The sequence below is a fragment of the Drosophila mojavensis genome, unplaced genomic scaffold (assembly GCF_018153725.1).
Source record: "Drosophila mojavensis isolate 15081-1352.22 unplaced genomic scaffold, ASM1815372v1 contig_80, whole genome shotgun sequence".
Lineage (NCBI taxonomy): Eukaryota > Metazoa > Arthropoda > Insecta > Diptera > Drosophilidae > Drosophila > Drosophila mojavensis.
In genome coordinates, this window is record NW_025318906.1 from 8,655,766 (window position 1) to 8,676,423 (window position 20,658).

General features: G+C 36.6%; 1 protein-coding gene across 2 annotated transcripts in view; it reads right to left on the minus strand.

Annotated features, from left to right (window-relative positions):
- Positions 1–6,078, minus strand: part of LOC6579131 — a 54,511-nt gene extending 48,433 nt beyond the window's left edge. For both annotated transcript variants that reach the window (XM_032730209.2, XM_002004992.4), the window contains exon 1: positions 5,890–6,078. In XM_032730209.2, the coding sequence (XP_032586100.1) occupies positions 5,890–6,001 (112 nt within the window). In that variant the 5' untranslated portion in view covers positions 6,002–6,078. The remainder of the gene's footprint in view (positions 1–5,889) is intronic.
- Between the last annotated feature and the right edge of the window lie 14,580 nt (positions 6,079–20,658).

Genomic DNA, 20,658 nt, shown 5'->3' on the forward strand with positions numbered 1-20,658 from the left:
CGTAATATTTTATATTATACTTTATATTATTACACTTATTTTAAACATCTAAATATATTTATATATAGCTATCTAATATAGCTATCAGATGGAATGACACTTCTATAGACACTACCTCAACTTATCCAGACTAAAATTATATATTTTTCTGCCACGCCTATTTCGCCGCAAACCAATTCAACCCAAACTCACGTTTTGAACTGTAACTCAAATCACACAAGTTTTATATAAGAAAAACTCTCTGAATTTTCTTTTCTCCCAGTGTTTATAATCATAATTTCCCTGGCACATTAGCAACTGAGTTTCGTCTCGTATAAGTTGCCTAATTATGACAGACATGCAGAGCAGCTGCTGAATTCCCTGCGCCCCTCTTCAGCTGCTCCCTTGCATGCATCGAGTCCATATGATTAAAGGCAGCCAAATGTGAGGAAGGAAATGATTTGGCGTTTGTTGCTTTTTACGCAAGTGTATATATAAATATATTTGTATATCCATATGGAATACAACCTATACATATGTATGTATGTGTATGTGTGTATAGTTGCCTAAGGCACATGCTAGCAAATATTTTCAGAACTCTATATGCGCGCTCTCTTTCATTTCTGTTTCCGTTCTGCTCGCTCACCCCGCATTCGGATTCTGGCTCTGCTGGCTCGCTGCTCCCCACCCTTTTATCGCAGCCGCAAATCTCAGCTCGCAGTCGCTCGCTCGCATCCGCTGCTCACTGTATCCGTATTGAGATTGCCAAAAAGGTGGCGCCGCCTTTGAATTATGTAGAATTTACGTGCATGCAGGCGAAAGTGCAGGCTCAGCGGCAAAGACTCGCATGTGTGTAGAGCACATGTAAGCTGTATGCTGTAAGTGTGTGCATGTATGTGTGTGCGTGTGTGTGTGTGTGCGACCATTAGTTTTTGTGCTGATTATTATGGCTGCCATGGCCACAGCAACGCCCACGTGTCGTTGCATTTGTAACAGGTGAACTTTATGGCTCTGTTGCAGCGGCACACACTGTGTGTGAGTGTGTGTGCCAGCACTATTAAATTATGCTTGGCAACGCGCGCATGTATGTGCATTTACCAAACGCGCCCCTTTCAGGCCTTGACCCGCTGGAAGGTTTGCGCCGCGGCTGCTGACAGCCCGACTTCAGTTTATTTAAAATTATTACGCTCGAGATGAAGAAATATTGAAGTGTGCGTGTGTGGTACGTGCCACGTGCCACTCTTTGTTGCACAGCAGCTGCCATTAAGCGAATGAGGTTTTCCAATTGCTTTTGCGCTTGTTTCGCTTCAATTAAAATCATCAATTTGAGCGCCATTGAAAAACACAGCTTATGCCACGTTACGTATACGCCCCGCGGCTCATATTACGCATACGCCCTGGGTAGCTAAACGGGTTGACATATCCCGGCAATTAGGCAATCGAACGGGCTCAATTTACACGACTCTCTGCTCCTTTTTTTTTTTTTTGCCTTTTGCCTTTGCTGTGCCCCAATTAACTAGATTTGCCCCAAAGTGGCCAACTAATCGCCGGTTGCTGTAAATACCAGACAACGCTTTGAATATTTGTTGACTGCATTTTCTTTTTTGCTTTAAGGTTTCATTGTCACACAGAGAAAGAGAGAGAGAGAGAGAGATAGATAGAGAGAGATAGAGAGAGAGAGAGAGAGAGAGTGAGAGAGAGAGGCAGACAGATATGTCCTTTGGCTATCTGCCTGCACAGCTGGCTACATTTTCAACTGCTGCAATTGCTGCCAATATTTCAAATGCCGTCACGTAGCTGGGCAAAACACCTGTGTCTCGACAAATTGCCAATGGCGCTTGCCTTTTTTTTTTTTTTTTGGGCAGAGTTTTAGGCAATGGATGTAAGCTTGTATAGGATTTGTTGTGTGAATAAAATGTACATATAAATATTTATATGCGAGTATTCTGTATATACTTTTTGTTAAAGTCTACTTTTATTTTCCTTTTTCTAATATTTGTTAAATATTTAAGCATTTAAAATTTTCGGTTTTTCTTCTTTACAAAGTCAAATCTGCTGCTTGTGAAAATATAATTGAGCAATAGTTGGCAGCAAATTTTTGAAAAGACTTTGAGAGGTTTAGCTAATATCCTCTTACTGTACAAAAGAACTTAAATATTTTATCGTATTTAATTGAATAAATATATATGAATAAATATGTATATATAATATGAAAATTTTTTTTAAAAATATTTTTACTTGCCATATATTATTTTATTCAATACACATAAATAAATTTATATGTATACAGTCAGTAAATATATAGATACAAAATAAAAAATAATAAAAATAACATAATTAATAAAAATATATGTATATATGTATTAAAAAAAATAAAAACTTAAATAAAATAAAATTATTTATAGTAAAAAAATAAAATAATTATATACTACTAAATAATAAATATAAAATGATTATTAAGCCCCTTCATCTTAGGCATCATTGATAATAGCCCAACTTTAAGCATGCTTAGGCTTGTCTCAGACAAATTTTAAAAGTTTTGTTTGCTTTGCATCTTAGCCATGTCAGGTTAAGCGAATCCTTTTAAGCCTTGACAACATGCTGCTAAGTCTCTTGCTTTCATTTGGGATTTTGTTTCTTAAATAATGTGCTTTTTAACGCTGGCCAAGGATACGCACAACAATTTCTAAGCCAAGCCAGCTGAGAGTCATATTAAAAAAGAGAAAATTCGCCTGAAATATTTTCCCACATTTTAGTTGCATGAACAATGCGCATTTTTTTTTTCTCTTTTTTTTTGTGTTTTTTCTCACAAAATCAGTGCATAGCTGTGGGCCATGCATTTTCTTTTTTTTTTTTTAGGCCATATATTATCATATCCGATATCATATTTTCAATATATCCCTTCTATTTCTGTTTTTGTTTTTGCCTTGCCTGAATTATGGAAATGTTTGCGTGCATTGAGCTGCAGAAAATGCGGTTGTGCGCGCTTGGATTTCAAGCTGTCCTTCGAATCCTCCAGGGCTCCTGACATGCATAAATATTGATATACGAGAGCCTGATGCTGAGCTAAATATTAATGTGGCCCGAATAAGCAGAAAGAAAATGAGACAACACACACAAAATAGAGAAAGCTAGAGTGGGAGAGAGAGAGAGAGAGAGAGAGACAGAAGAAAAGCAGCTAGCACAGCATTAAAATTGTTTTCATTTAAGAACTAAGCTTTTGTTTGCTTTGTTGTTTTCAAGAATTCTTTATTACAACATTGACAGTGACAGCTGAAGTGAGCAAGTGTGCGAGTGTGCGTGTGCGTGTGCGCGTGTGTGTGTAACCCAAAAAGCTGGCATAACACATGCAACAATGGCTGCTCTAGTTGCGGCAGAAGTGCACAGCTCCAGGGCCAGCAACTGGGTCGCTTTATTTGACGATTTCACAGACCGTTTTGTAGCCCCCAAAGGAGGCAGCGGCAGCAGCAGCAGCGGCAGCAAATAAAAAAAAAGGGCGTGCCTGGCGATAGATGGCACGCACAGCACGGCTGTAGTTGCTCCAGTTCTTGTTTTTGAGGGCCAGCAGTTACAAACACACACACACACACACACACACACACGATACTCGCATGTGTCTGCTCTTTGATCGGTTTTTCTTTTGCACTTTGCTTTTTATTTGTTTCAATGATTTGGCAACAAACATTCGCAAAGCTCAAGCGTCAAGCGGCAGCACCTTGGGGCACACACACACACACACACATGCACACTCACACTCACGGCTCCATGATCCAAACGGGCTGGGGGCAATTTCTGGCTTTGTTGATTGCTTGACAAATTGCCAACAGCAGCAGTCGGCTGTGGGGCAAACAGTTTGCACTGCAGACAAGTGTTCGCATTCATGTTTTCTTCTTGCTCTCTTTATTTTATTTTCTTTCTTGTTGTTGCCCCCCTCCGGCAGTCGTTGTTGTTGTTGTCGCTCTGTCAGGCATTGACAAGTGATGCACGATTTCCGCGCTATCGCTGACATTGGCGACATTGCCAATAAAATGTAACACATTTACCATCTGCTCATATTGCCCTTCACACACACACACACACACATACACACACTCACAAAGGATTCAAACTACAGCAGCATAGGTATGCAATAAAGGACAGGTGCAGGCGGTGCCAGCCATTCAGCCAGTCAGCCAGTCAGCCAGTGGGACAGACAGATTACCAAATCTGTTTTTGATTAGTTTTACAAACTGTTGTGCTAACTTTGAATAGCACGAACTGTAAATTCAGCTCGAGTGGCGCCTTTTCTATGGGCAATATGCAGCAAGAGTTAAGCATTTATTTGCTTTTTCATTTAAAGGCAAAGCTTTACGGTTTGGTTTACCTAGAAACTGTGCTAGCTAAAAAGATTGTAAATCAGCTTATTTCATTAAACAATTTTGAAAGCAGAAACATGATTTAGATTCAATGTGTTCTGGAAGCTTTTCTTGTTGTTTGATTAACTAACTTATTATTCCGAAAGCACATTTTAGGTTTTCGTTTTGTTTGTTATTATTTATTTTTTTTTTTTTTTTTTTATTTTATTTTTTTTTTAATAAAATATAACTAGTTTATATTAGTATGAATTTATATTGTTAATCATTTTATTATAAATTATTATTTTATATAAAAAAATTATAATTTATCATTTAATTACAAAATTATTATTATTTATATTTAATCATAAGCTAGTATTATTTGTAGTTCATCATAAATTAGTTTTATTAATAATATTTCTTATGTTTATAATTTTTTTTTTTTATAAATTATATTTATATGTATGTGGCTTGATATAAAAAATTGTAAAATATATATGAAAACTCATTAAAGCTTTAATTATCAGCTCTACTTGAGGCTACGTTGCCTAGTTATATTTATTTTTCTCTTTGGTTAGCTCAAAAAAAAAAAAATAAATAAATAAATAAAGAAAATATAAGAAAATTTCAAGTAAATTAGCAAAAATGTGGAAGCATTTAAGCCGCTTTGGCTAAAGCTGGTTAGCACAGCTTGTTGTAAAGCCTTGATAATGCTTAGTCTTCAGTTAGAGAAGTTTATTGTGAGTCATAGTAATTTGTATGTAAATATTATATGTAAATGTAATATGGTATTATATATTAATACTTCACATGTCGAAAATTATATATTCAAGTAGAACTTGACTTGATTTTTATCTGACAACTTATGGAAACTTGGGCGCATCAAGAGATCCAAAAATATTTCAACTTGACAGCTTCGAGTAACTTGGTAAAACTTGGAGGGAGCCAGAGCGACAGAATCAGAGAGAGAGAGAGAGAGAGAGAGAGAGAGAGAGAGAGGGAGAGAGGGAGAGAGGGAGAGAGGGTGAGAGAGGGAGAGATAGAGATAGACTGGATAGAATGAAAACTTATATCAAGATATGATATCAAATTATCAGCATATGAGGCACGTTCATCCTATAGCTATAGCTGTATTATTTAATATTATTAACGCTCTTTATATGCTCCATAATGAGCAATAAAAACCATTTCATTGACTCAAATGTGTTCGAAAATATTTTTGCTCTTTGATTGCAAATATGCGACTTATTGCATTATTAATTAGCCATATTATGATCAACTCAATGCATCTCCCTCTCTCTCACTCTCTCTCTTTCACTCTATCTCAAACTTTTCATATTTGAAGCACAAATTTAATTATTTGTATGCATTTCGCTTTTGCCAGTTAAACGAGAAACCGCAATGAAAATTTGATATGTCATAATTGCCATGAATACGAAATGAATAAATTTTTTACATTTTGTTTTCATACATTCATTTTTGTTGTTTCTCTTTTGGCCTTTTGCAGTTTGTTTTATTATTATTGAGCAAAGGTTTGAGTTGTATATATGTGCGTGTGTGTGCTTGTTATATTTACCGCAAGTGCTGTATGCCGCAATGTATGCTATAAAAATAAGTGCCGACGCTTTTTGCAGGCCGCCAAGGACACGGCCGTGCTTGATGCGATATAATCCACTTGATGCCGGCATTTTGCTCCTGCTCCCGTTGTTTTTGTTGTTGTTGTTGTAGGTGTTACAGCAGCTGCTGCTACTGCTGCTTTTCCTTTATTTCTCTTTGTTTTCTTTCTTTTATTTTCTTTTATTTATTTTTATTTATTATTTTTTTTTTTTTTGTACTTTGCTTTCAATTGTTTTGCATACGTAAATCAATTTATCAATGTTTAATTCAATTTTGGCATTGTCACCGCCATTTCACTTGAATGTGCACGCGCGTACGCTGCGTATGCTTGATTCTTGCATATACATATATATATGGACTTTATTGAATTTTTGTTGATTAAATTGTTTAATCGTAGCTTTGCTGCAGCGTTGATCAAGTCGTTTCATGCGCTTTCATTAAGGGTTCATTTATTTTTCAATTATTTTTTAACACATTCTCCAACATTTTCTCTCACTCACACGCACACACAGACGCAGAGTAGCCAGCCCACATTTAATTTAGGCTTTATTTTTTGGCGCTTTTCGGTTTTTTAGTTTTCACTTTTTTGGCTTTTTGTTTGGGCTTTGCCTGCCCCACGCGTTGCACGAGCCACTTGCCATATGCCACCTGCAACTTTTGCCCCGCATTTGACTTTTCAACTTGAGCACTCGTAATGCTTGTGTTTTTTTTATTTTTAATTTTTTTATTTTTTATTTTATTTGCATTTGGATTCACAAAAAATGCGCATTTTGCGTTTACGCCCCGTTAAATCAGTTCGGTTTCAGTTCAGTTTCAGAGTTGAGTTGAGCCGATGACAACAATAACAAAAGTGAAATGCCGCAGCGAGGCGACTCGAAGCGCACGCAACGCGTTGCCGTTGCTGTAGTCAGAAATTAACTGAATGCATGCGGCGTCAAAGGATGTGGCAAGCGGCAATGGCAACAGCAATGCCAGCAGCAGCAGAAGCACAAACTGGCTGCTGCCTACTGCCTGCTGCTGCTGCGTCTAACCGATTAAAGGCGTCGCTGTCGACGTCGCTGCCGGCAGCTGCGTCACTTTTACTGCGAACTCGTGCGACTTGTCGTAGTCGCTGCTGCTGCTGATGTTGCTGCTGCTGCTGCTGTTCCTGTTACTGTTGTTGCTGTTGTCTGTGGCTGTCGTTGGCGCTGGCGACGCCAGCTGCTTTGGCCTGCTCGGACGACGCTTGTCTGTTTACTTTACGCTTTCGCAAGCGACTGGCAACGGCAACTGCTGTTGGCGAGGACACGGACACGGACACGGACACGACACCGATGCGATGCGATGGGACGCGATGCGACGCGACAAGCCAGCCAGCAGCAGCACAGTCTGCACAGGCAGCGACGCCAGCAGAGGCAGCAGCAGCAGCGCTAGCCGAGCTCTCTCTCTCATCACTCGCTCTCCCTTGAGCAATACTCGCGCTCTCTTTATGGCAACTTCTTTACGTTGCGTTCAAAGTGCGTTAAATTGGTCCATGGAGGAAAAGTTTGAGAAGCATCTGATAATAAGAAGGCACGCGTGCATTTCGCTGGCATGGCGCATATGGTCCATATTGGCTCACATATTATTTACAAATAAGCATAAGACATTTTAAAGAAATTTATGCAATTATATTATACATACACACATATTATTTTATTTAAAAATAAAAACAATTTCAATTTAATATTTATTACATATAAGTCAATTATTTATTAGGGGAACAAGTGTTTTAGTTTTAATCTTACCTACTTAAGTCTGCACTTCTTGAAAAAATAATAATATTAATATATAATATATAATAATATAAAAACATATTAAAATAAACAATTTTTGGAATGTAAATAATATAATTTGCTGAGAAAATATCATTGAAGCTAAATTTGAGTTTAGATTAATTTATATTTTCAATTAAATATTTATAGAAATAAGCAAGATTCATTAAGATAAAAACTACAAAACTTGATTATGTGAAAACTAAGAAAAAAGAGAAAAACAAATATATATATTTCAATTATAATTTAAAGAATTTTTTATATCAGAAACACTTTCTCTGATTTTATTCGACTTTTAAAAATATTATAAATATATATATATTAGATAAATATATATATATTAGATAAATGTCAGTGTTGATTAAATATTTTTTAATGTTTGTTATATAAGATTTTATATTAAAAAAAAAAAAAAATTCAATACTAATTTTCTATTTTATCATGAAAGAAAGATTTTCTGTACTTTTATATAATCTCCATGCGTCATGTTTAATTATTAAATATTAAAAAAATAAATAAATAAAATAAGAAAGAAGTGTCAAGCGAAGACGTTAAACCTAATACCTTATACATATAATATTTTCGACTTAAGAGATTCTTAGTAAGATGATATATCATTATTATTATTAAATATTAAAAAAATAAATAAATAAAATAAGAAAGAAGTGTCAAGCGAAGACGTTAAACCTAATACCTTATACATATAATATTTTCGACTTAAGAGATTCTTAGTAAGATGATATATCATCTACTACATTATTCACTTAAAGCCCACCGCACAACATGATGTATCAAGTTACTTTAATACAACTAGCTAATGCTACGCTCATTATTATGATTATGATGTATTTTAATTAGTTTTATTGCATGTGAAGTACTTCATCATAGTAGTAGGTCCCCCGTGAACAACTTGTGGGTTAGTTCGTTAGTTCGTTTGCGCCTTTCTTGAGTGGACTTAATTGATGCTGCTACGTTTGAGGACAATAAAAACAGCTGTTTCCCGTTTATAGCAAACATTTTTAAAAATGCTCTCACAGAGGACTCTCTCTGTCGCACGCTTCTGCGCACTGGACTTGCCATAAAGAGAGCGCGAGAGAGAGCGAGAGTTTGCTGCCACCCTCTCTCCCTCTCTCTCTCTCTCTCTGTAGCGCGCTGTCTTAGCAGCTCTTCGGTTCGTCTCTCGTGTTTCGAGGTCTGCAAACAAAACACAAAAACCGCTTTAATTTGGGTTATTGTGCTGAAATTAGTAGAGGGCCAAGTTTGCCTATTTTTTTTTTTTCTTTTTTTTTCAGTTTGTTGCCTTAGCCCTGCGTTAGTTGCGTGCAGCAGCGGCAGCAGCAGCAGCTCTTGTAACCAGTTTTTGGCCAACACGAATAGTGTAGCTGTGGGTAAATAGCCAAATATTTAGCATACTTCTTGGTTAGCTAGCTGGTCAAAAGCACTTGGCTTTTGGCCCATGCAGCCCTGCAGCCCTGCAGCCCTGCATTGGCACAGTTCTTTGCATTTAGACGTGTTAAATGAATTATGAAGAGAATTTTTGCGTGGAAAAACTTTTTGCTAGCCGTTGAACTCTTTATATATATAATGGATTTTCGCTGACTGCTGATATATAATTTATGTGCGATTGGTCGAGATGCTTAAGCCGAGCAGCTCAATTTCGAGAGACGTTAATTTTTTTGTTGGCTTTGACTGGGCATTGGCAAATAAATGGGCCACAATATCTAGCAGCCAAGGCACATAAAAAGCAACATTTTAGCCAACTCTTACTTTTATGTGCCCGCAGAAATAATGGACCAAGCTGAGAGGGAAAGAGAGAAAGAGAGCATGTGCAAGTGTGTGTGTATGTGTGTGTGTGTGAGCTCTTTCATTATCTAAAAACAAGAAAATCACAGACAATCAGTTAGCGAGTGCGTGGGGAAATAAACTCGTCAAGAGTTTGTGTTTTAACGGCACACACACACACACACACACACACACACACACGCACGCAGAGTCAAAGACCAACACAAAAGTTACATAGCAGACAAAGACAAAGACAGAACGAGAGGGGGAGGTAGAGAGACCGACAAAAACTTTGTCGGCTGAGTTCAGTTTGATGCCAGTTTTGCCGCATCCGTCGCTTTGCCAGTTTGCAGTCAATGGCTACGTCATTATTTTCATTTATTGGCGCAATCAGTCAACGTTTTATTTCCGGAATGTAATTAGGTAAACACACACACATGCAGCACCGGAAATACGCAGACAGTCTGTGCAAACACGCTCACAATGCGCTGCAGCTCAGGGGACACACAGCAGACAGACAGACAGCTCTATATAGTCGCCAAGTATTTTTTTATGAGCTCATGCTAATGTCCCCTATGACATAGTGCCAGTCACAGATATGTATATGTATATGTGTGCATGTACACACACACACACACACACACGCAGTCAATCAACATAGTTATAACTGCAACTGCTTTGGCTCTCAACTATGTTTGATCGGGCTGCATGTCTGCTCTGTGCTGGGCTCTTTTGATTATTATTTTCTGATACTCTTGCTTCTTCGACATGGCAACAACTGTGGCATACCCTTTAAATCATGTGCGTGCGTGTGTGTGTGTGTGTGTGTTGGAAAACCAACGCCTAATTTGAACGTTAACGAGCTGAAACTTTTTGTTTGTCATGGCTCGATTACGCTTGCTCTCAGAAATTCTACGCCACGAAACGCGCTTCTTTATGTGCCAGACGGTGTTCGAAACGGGTTGAGCCACGGTCTTTTCTTCTTCTTCTTATTCTGCTCCTTTGCTGTGTATTGTTGCTAGAAAAAAAGGGGGTTACAAGCGAGATTTTATTACGCGGCAAGTGTTAAAGGATATTCAATTAGGAAGCACAAGTTGCTAAGGATGTGCGGTAAATATTATCAATTTATTTATGTTTAATTTACCAGGAATTAATATTAGATTGCTTGAATTTCCAATTGCATATGGGTAACGGGATTACAGATAGAGAAAAGTCTATGATAGGCAATTGGCGCATTGATTATTAATAAGAATTAGATTCAAAATAAACTATATTTGTTTAAATTAATTTTGATATTTTTTACATTATTTATAAGCACAAAGCTTTTGGTTTTCTTACATTTTTAGTTTACTTTCTTTAATATTTTTTATTTATTTGTTTTACTTGGGTTTTTATTTGAAATTCTATTTTTAATGATAATTTTCTCAATTTTTTTTCCCCCCTTTTTTTGTTTGTTTATTTCATCTTTGATTTTTGTAATTATATTTTAAAATTTTAATTTTAATAAACTTTATTTTGTACACTTTTTAATCATTGAATTAAATGTATTTAATTTTTTTTTTTAAGTTTGATTTTTATTTAAAATTTTATTTATTCATTTTACATATTTTTTGTTCAGTTTATATTATTTTATTACTTTTTTTTATATTAAATTTAAAATTTTTATTTTATTCATTTTTTATATTATATATATTTTAAAAAATTGTTTTTATTTTTTTTTCTTTTTATTTTTTGCAAACACCTTAGAAGAATTTATAAAAGTCTTCTTTTCAATATTGATAACCATTTAAATTATATCTTTAAGATATACAGAACACATTTGCCTGTTACCTTCTCAGAGCAGCTCTAAAGAGTTGCCACATAAATAAAATCCGTTTATAGCTCTGTAAAGACTCTTTACAACGAGTGCCTAAGAGCTACTCAAAGAATTTAAGTCATAATTAATTACGAATTCGAAGCTACCCAATAGCAGCAATGGCAAACGAAATTGCAGCATTATGTTGTTTCGTCTTTCATTCATGGAAGCATGAGACAGCCCCTGTGTACTCCACACACATCATTCCCGTGGCTAGCTGACTTGTCGAGGTCTAACAGTTTTTCAGGCTTAAGGCGTAATTTCTGATGACTTTGTTCGACATGTGCCGCAATATCGTCTCGAATGTTGGCGTTACGGCGACGTTTCTGGGTCTTCTTCATTACGGGTTGCTACGGCGCCGGCATTTGCCTTCCTTTCCTGCCAACTTCCGTCTGTAAGTTGGCTTAAAAACAAAAGAAATTTGCTCGCACTCAAAGTTTTCCGTGCTATGCGACGCACTTAAGCCCAGACGAAATGCACTCTGGGTATAAGTAATCGAGCTGGAATTTGGTTACATTCAGCAGCTATTTCGTTACGTAATGCGGGATAACATATTAAAGTCAAATATATAAGCAACGGATAGGCTATTGGCCCAGCTCATATATAAAACTCATTTCCAGCCAAACTTTTCATTAGCATTTTCCAATTATAGCAAATATTTAGCCAGCAAATTAATTGCCTGAGTTATGAAAAGCAAAAGGCAATAATTTCAGTCATAAATTTCAAATGCAAAACTTAATCAAAACGAAATGCACACATTTTCTAGCCTCGCCAGTGTTGCAAAGCGCATTTGTGCTTCGGCCTGCACTTGCTTTCGTTTAATTATCGTAGCTCCAACTGGCTGCTAATGCATTTCCCATCTACATACAACAGGTTAAGTCTGTCTTATGTTTTTGCCCTGCTCTCTTTACTTTCAACTAATTGCTTTTGGCATGGACAACAGTGAGAAATAAGCTGTGAGAAATCAATAAAATTAACATTATTCCCAAATACAGAAACAAATTGCAATTATTTGAGAGAGAAAAAAGAAAAGCAAAACGAATGAAGGCAAGCAGCAGCAGCAAAAAATAATGCAGCTGCGAATAGTGAATGGCCCCCACGTGGCCCCCCCAAAAACAGTTGAGTGAATTGGAGCTGCTTAAATTGAAAACAAATACACAATAACAATGGCCAAGGTAGAAGGCAAACAGGAGCATGCTTAGCACCTACAACAGCTAGGGAAATAGTCGTGGGCGGCAGGCGACTGAGGGCGGGACGCAATTGGAAATGCTTCTCAACAAGCTGCAGCCAGCAACCAACTGGGCAAATTGAGCGAATTTCATAGAGTGCCACACCTTAAGCTGCATGCCAAAAATTGCCAAAAACAGGAAAACAGGTAAAATAAAATGAATTCGAGCTGCGTGAGAAATTCGCTAGCGTGAAGATGAATTGTTGGCACTCTCGACTCCTGCTAGGCCCCATTCAACAGGGCGCCAAGTGGCGGGGCGAACGATGCTAACCGAGCCACCGAACCACTCAGCTGGCAGCAAGTGAATTGAAGCGCTTCAGATAGAATTTCGAGCGCACTAAATTTTTCAATCGACTCGCTAATAAAGGCAATAAATATTCCATTCCATTCGAATCCATTCTCTGTGCTGCTACGCAGCTACAAAATTTTTTTTTTTTTTTTTTTTTTTTTTTTTTTTTTTTGTGAAAAACATGACAAAGATTAAATTTAACAAGCAATTTATTGCTATAACTAGCTAGCGCTTTTAATAATTTGCGGAGGGGTTTGCAGACAAAGAACGACATTTTGGGTTAAGGAATTGCTTAAATTTGTTAAACATAATTTCTAAATATGTTTAGAACTGAAAACAGCTTTTTAAATATAAAATATATATATGTATATATATATTAATATTGAGTATTAAGCAATTGATTGAATTTGTCGAATTTTATTTATCTACGCTCTACAAAGTATGCTGCAATTTTTTTTTTTTTTTTTTTTTTAATTTTTACATTTTTTTTTTTTTATATATATTTTTATTTTATTTAATTTTTTTAATATATATAATTTTCTAATATATATAATAATATTATTTTATTTCTCATGAGTAGTATTATATTAAAATGACGTTTTAAGTTTGCAGAAAATTTCATATTTACTGCGTCTGAATGAAAAACATGGACACATATATTTACAAATTATAATAAATAATTAATTAATTTAAATTACATTAAAAAAATTGTACGACTAAGGGAAGGAGAAGAGCTAGGAATATTTAATTCTAAATTATTTATTTCGACTAAATATATAGAAAACTTGTCTCTATTTTATTTGTATTCCTAATTTATAGTCTTATTTATTTATTAACTAAATTTGACATTATTTGTTTAATAATGTAAATAACTTTTTTTTCTTTTATTATTTATTACTTGTCTAGAATATGTATCAAAAGTGTCTCAAAAATGTTCTTAAATTTTTTTTTTTGATGATTATTTAACAACTATATTTATTTTTGATAAACACTTGCTCCTCATTCGTTTCGTTTGACTTTAAACATACTAATTCGAGATTTAGTTTTAGTTTAGTTCTATAGAGCAACATTTTCGTATAATTTGCAGAGAAAGCGAGGGCGGATTGACCGCTTGTGACGACTGACAGCGAAAATTTCATTACGTTTCATTGCATTTCAAGTTAAATTGAATTTAACGTGCTGGTATTTTTTACGTAACCAAGAATGAAAAAGAGAAAAAAAAAAAAAAGAAACAGAAAACGAGCTGGTGAAAGTAGAAGAAAATAAAAAGGAAAACTTTGCACTATTTTCTGGTAAACATTTCTTGTGCTTTTCACTTTCGGCTCGCTTTTGTTGTGGACCCGCAGTAAATAAAAGTAGCAGCAGTAGCAGCAGCGCCAGCAAAAGCAAAGAATGAAGAAATTTTACTCTGTAAAACGTTTTCCCCAAACCAAAATGGAAATGTGTCACACAATGTCGGCGTTGTCGTTGTCGTTGTCGTTGTTGTTGTATTTGCTGTTGCTGTCGCATGTCCCTTACATTTCGTAGTTACAACTGCCAAAGCCCATCTCTCTCGGCCCTGTCGCTGCCCCTGCCCCTGCTGGAACCCGGCAAGCAGCTAGAAAATGTGTTAAACGCATAAATGAGCCACAGTCAAGTGAATTGCATGGCTATGGCTTCTAAATTGCTGACGTTGACGAACTGGCCATAGTTTAACTTCATTTAGGGCCAGCGCAAAAATCTGCGTATTATTTATAGCGAACACCGCCCCCAAACTGCCCCGTCTGGCCATGCCCTACCACTGCCCCTGTCTCTTCTACATTCTCTCATCAAATGACCAGCTGGCAAATAGAGCTGAGCAGTAATTTTTTTTTTCTTTATTTTTCAACCATTGTCAAACTTTTGCTGAGTATGTGTGTGCGTTGGTGTGTGTGTGTGTATGTGTGTGCGTGCCACTTAACCAAATTGAATATGGAAATTGATTTTTATTGTAATTTTTGTCGATTATTTATATTGGAAAGGCGGTCGTGGTCTGACTTAAAACATTGAAATTAGATGAAATTTGATTTGCCTTTGCTTTTCTGTGTCTCTTCCTTCCTCTCTCTCGGCTATTTTCTTTCTCTTTTGGTTGCCTCTTTCATGCCTCCCAAGAAGCCCAGGCTAAGCAGATAGCCAAGTTTTGGAGCGCAGAAAGTTTATTGAAATATTTAGCTAGAAACTTAAGTAATAAGTTGCCAAATCAGAGCGCAAAGATTAAACTCCAATAAAGCTGAAAGGCAACCCGCGACTTGCGAAAAAAAAGCAAAAATAGGGGTAACAGAAGTAAGGGAAGAGTTAAAAAGGTTTAGTCGGAAAATTGAATACCCTCTCGATTGGCAATTTATGAAACGTGATATGATTTAAAAACTTTTAGATTTTTCGTATGAGTTAAATAAATTTTAGTACAAATTTTTCAGAAGTAAACCTATGAGATAAGATACTACAGGAGTATTTTAAGGGTATTTAAAACACTTGAATTGACATCTTGATGAGGCGAGGTATATAATAGTGTAAGCCATAATAATCCTTTAAATAATAATAAATGTATGAAAGAGAATTCATTAAGGCAAGCACTAAAAGCTCTTGCAACTCAAATTTTTTTAGAGCAGTCTTCATAAAGCTTCTTCATTTCCCGCTTCTTCAAGTACCTTTTGCAAGTGTATTTACAGAAAGTCTTTTATCGCTTGCTCCACATTTTTTTCCCATCTCTTTTCTGGGCTCTAAATTAGTTCAGAAAGTTGGCGCTGCCGTTGCCACAAAGTAACCAACATAATGGCTTTCAATATTTAACGCAAATGAACATCGTTTGCTTCTTATATCATTAAACAAGTGTAAAAGGCTGGCTTTAGCATGTGCCGCGGCCACTACTCCTACCATTGCCTCTACCTCGTCATATACCACTGCCTCTACTTCTGCCTCTACCTCAGACTCTACTTCTACTTCTGTCTCTGCCTCTACCTCTGCCTCTATTTCTGCCTCTACCTCAGACTCTACTTCTACTTCTGTCGCTGCCTCTACCTCTGCACTACCTCTGCCTCTACTTTTGCCACTATTTCTGCCTCTACCTCTGCCTCTATTGCTACTTCTGTCTCTGCCTCTACCTCTGCCTCTACTTTTTCCTCTACTACTGCCTCTACTTCTACTTTTGTCTCTGCCTCTACCTCTGCACTACCTCTGCCTCCACCTCAGCACTACCTCTGCATCTACATATGCCTCTACTACTGCCTCTACTACTGCCTCTACCTCTGGCTCTACCACTGCCACTACCTCTACCTCTACTTCTGCATCTACTTCTGCCTTTACCTCCTCCCCTACTTCTTCCTCTACTGCTACTTCTATCTCTGCCTCTACCTCCGCCTCTACCACTGCTCCATGAGTGGCAGCGCTGCGTATACGCAACAAAGGCACAACACACACACATACACACACACAATGGACTTTGGCTTTCTTTTCCTTGAGTTATGTTGTAGCACCGCTCGCACCGCCAACTGCATTGATTACCCTTCTTCTTTTCTTTACATTTCAGTCGGCAAGTCGTTAATTATTTTTACCCACAATATCGTATCTCTCATGAAAATGTCGCCTGTCTCCTGTCGCCTGTCGTCCAATTATCGGTCATAATGCTCTGATTTAATTTAAAATGCCCGCCCGCCACACACATATCGCCCGGTCCGCCGCTCAGCTTCGCATATTTCTCTGCCATTATATCTTGTTAATTATAGCCGCGAGCCGCACTGGCTCAGCAGCTATGAAATTTTCCCAGTGGTTTCGCTTATCGTCCACCCAGCTGAAACACTTAGAGAAAGAAATAATATCAAGCGCTTCTTCATTTCACCAGTCCAATTTTAGCCAGAAGTCTTATCTACTATTAAGCCTGAGCATGAAAATTTCCGGTTAAGAACTTTCTTTTCAGAATTTTCATTAACATAATCGAAATACAAAGTATACAAATTTAGACCGAGTTGAATTTAATAAAGGCCAATTGCATTATATATTTAGTAATATAATTTCAGCCGTCAAGTCTGAGGGCAATTTTTTACCTTAGAGAAATTTTTAGGAAATTTATAATTTGTACTGTATTTTTTTTATTTTTATTTTTTTATTTTTTCTGAGTCCGCAGAATATTTTGTTTATTTTATTCTTATTTGTAATAGAATTTAAACTTAACATATAAATATTTTTTTATTAAAATGTAATAAAAAAATAAAACAAATACTTTTTATAAAAATTAAAGTATATTTTTAATTGATTTTTTTCACACACATTTTAGAAAGAAATTTCAGATTTTTTTTTAAATCTATTAAAAGATTTCACATTTATTTTGAGTATTTAAATATCTGTTGACTTTTTGTGACATTACTTTTCATTTCCTGGTTCCATTTGAAAATTCTGTTGAAATGCGGAATTCGTAATTTATAAATTCTCAGAAAAGAGTTCAGGTGAAATTATTTGCGTGCCTTTAAATGCCTCAACAAGTCAAATAATTGAAGACAAAATTTAAATTTTAAAATTCTAAGAAAATAATTAAAGCTAACTCTAACTCTTAGGATATTACTTTATACAGATATGCCAAATAAAAAATAAAAAAAAAAGCTAATCTTGCCCTCAAAGACATTTTAATTATATTTAAGATATTTTCTGTATATATCACTTAAAACTCTCAATTTCGCTGAGTGTACAACTCTTGCCTCCAGTTGTCAGTCGCCAAATATGATGACAATGCTCGGCGCTGACAGCACCTTCTGCATGTCCAAATATTGCACTTTACGACATAATCCACGCTTAACCGCTGCCTCAAACAATGGCATGCTTGGCCAAAAAGATGAGGCTGATAATTTCCATGTGGCGTGCAGGAGCAGCAGCAGCAGCAGCAGCAGGAGCTGAAGTAGGAGGCGCAGCACCGCTGGAATCGAAGGCCAGATTTCTCTCTCACTGTCGCACTTGGTGTCTTCTCATCCTGCATTCGTCCTTTGGCAATTGCCTTTTGTTTGCTGATTGCATTACGTTGTCCTCGAACGTTCTGCTACTCGACTTTGTTTTCAGCTGCTGCTGCTGCTGCTGCTGCTGCTACTGCTGCTGCTACTGGTACTCCTGCTGCTGCTCTAGCTGCTCTTGTTGTTGTCGCCAGCCTTTTGGCAGAGTGCAAAACTTTTAAATTAAAAGTCTAAAGCTGGCTTATGGCTCAGTTTATATCCGCTTAAGCCGCTTCATTACGACCAACTCAGTCGAACAAGACAGTAAGAGAAAGGGCACAGGAGATAGATAGAGATAGAGAGAGATAGGGAAGTCGAGAGGACTATCAAGTGAGTGTTCTCATATTGCAACAACGTTTAGTTGCTCAGTTGCTTGGCACACAACTAAAACAATGCAATTAGCTGGCCAATATCGATGGCTTGTTAGGTAAACCGTAACACAACTTACACGAAGAGAGAGGGAGATAGGTACAGTGAGTGAGTGAGTGAGAGAGAGAGAGACGCAACCCAACTCATATTCATGTCTCGCACAGCAGTTTGGCTGACGTCAGAGAACTTTAACAATACATAAATTGTTGGCCCTTTTCTTTTTAAAACGAACGAACGAACCAACTAATTCTGTGGCAACAGCCTTAAGGCATTTATTAAAAGACGACACGTGTGTGCCGGCGCTCTCTGCAGCTAATTTGACATCTGTCGTTGTGTGTTTGTCTTGGGCGAAAATAAATTAAATTTCTTGTGTCAGTTAAAAGAACATTTAACATTTGAACCCGACAATTCTTTTTGCTCTTCTTCTTTTTTTTTCCTTTCCCATTGCAAACGCAGCTAAGGACTGCCGCTGTGAAACTTGTCAAAATCAGAGCCAAAGGTCTAACTTTTAGCTTGCACAAGAGCAAAAGAAATCAAATGGATATACAAACATAGACAAAGTCACACACAAACAAACACACAGACACACCTATACACTGACAGAGATAGACTCCTTTGTTCGGCCGACCACCTATGAGGAGAGAAAAACCGCTGATGACAGCAACTGTTGCCAGTTGCCGCATTACGTCGCAGCAACAGTTGCTGCTATAATTTTGCATCTGCCAACCGCAACTAAGCCCAGCCGTAGCACTAAAGCCAAAAATTGAATATATATCTGCTAGGCATGAGCACTGCGATATACCCAGCAATGATTACTTCAAGGAAATTGCGAACTGTTCCTTGGTTTACTTTGGGAAAATGACGCGAAATGTAGCATTGGATTATGTGAAAATCTTGTAGCTGAGGGCTATGGCACAATTATTCTGATTGTATGTATTTGTGGTATTTAATAAGCTCAAAATTCGAAGAGACAGAAGATGGAAATGCAAAAGATGTAATAAACCTATCAAACTGAAATTTAATAAATTTATTATTCTGCTAACTGAAGGAATGGAATCTACTGGGTGAACTATTAATGAATGAAAAGGAAATATGTAATTTAATACAATTTTTAGAGACTACTTGGTTTGTCACAAAACCTCAGTTGGGTTGCTAAGATAGCACAAAAAAAGGATAAAAATAAAAAAATAAATAAAATTTAATAAAATAGATCAAAATAAATCAAAATAAAAATAATAAGTAAATAAAATTAAAAAAATAAAATAAAATAAATAAATCAAAATTAAAATTAAAAACAACAAAAACCAAAAAATATATATAAAATTTATAATATATTAAAATACTACAAAAAAAAAAATCTATATAAATAAATTAAAAGATTGAATCAATTTTTCAATTCTATTCAAGTTGAATTTAAGGACAATAATATTAAAATAAAGTTTAAATAATTTGTATATTTTCCTCTATTTTTATTTTTTACAATTTTATCTAGAAATTCATTTTGTTTACTTTCAAAATATGGTTTGACTTTTTGTAAAGCTAAAAATAAATTTTTTTTTTAATAATTAAACTAATAACAAATGGAAATTCCGTTCTACTCTGTAGTCTATAGAAGCATTACAACTATTACTTTCTATTATTATTTTTCATTATCTTATAAATAAATGAATTAGTTAGTTAACAACATCTGCTCCAAGTACCCAAAAATTTAAAGGCAATTATTATTCCTTAAGGCAATATATATTCTGTCCAGAGCATCTCTTAGCTGTCAACTGGATTATGCTTGGACAGATGAGCGTATATTGCGAGGTATTTTGCATAAAAGCGCAAAATCAAAAACACAAAAATGTGAATATCAACAAGCTGAAGCGGCTTACGAATGCACACAACTGCAACTGACGCTGTGGCCAGGTTTGGTCAACTGCAGAGAGCTGAGCTGACCAAAAATGTGCAGACCAAGCCAGACTAGACTAGCACAGAGCAGACCCTAGCAGACCGGATCGGAGCGAACTAAAACTGAACTGGCAACCCTGGGCTAACCAGAGCAGACGAGCAGCCTAATTAGTTTTCATTGGGATGCACACGTGTCCGCTAACCTGACGCAATGGACAGGCCAGTGACACGGGGAGAGAGGAGCGGGCACAGCTGGGCAATGGGCAATGGACAGGTGGTGGCCGTGTTGGGTGCGTCATGAACCAGGACGTGGCTTGGCGCCTGCCGGAAACGGATGCGGATGCGGAATCGGCGTGCACAGCTGCACGGCAATGGCAATGCCAGTTACAGGTTGCAGCATGCGTTGCTGATTGCACACACACACACACACACACACACCTGGGCCTGCGCCTGTGTGTATGTGTCTATGCGTTGGTTTTAAGTGCAAAACGCATCATGTGGTTAATGGACTTTAATTGCCGTTAGCGT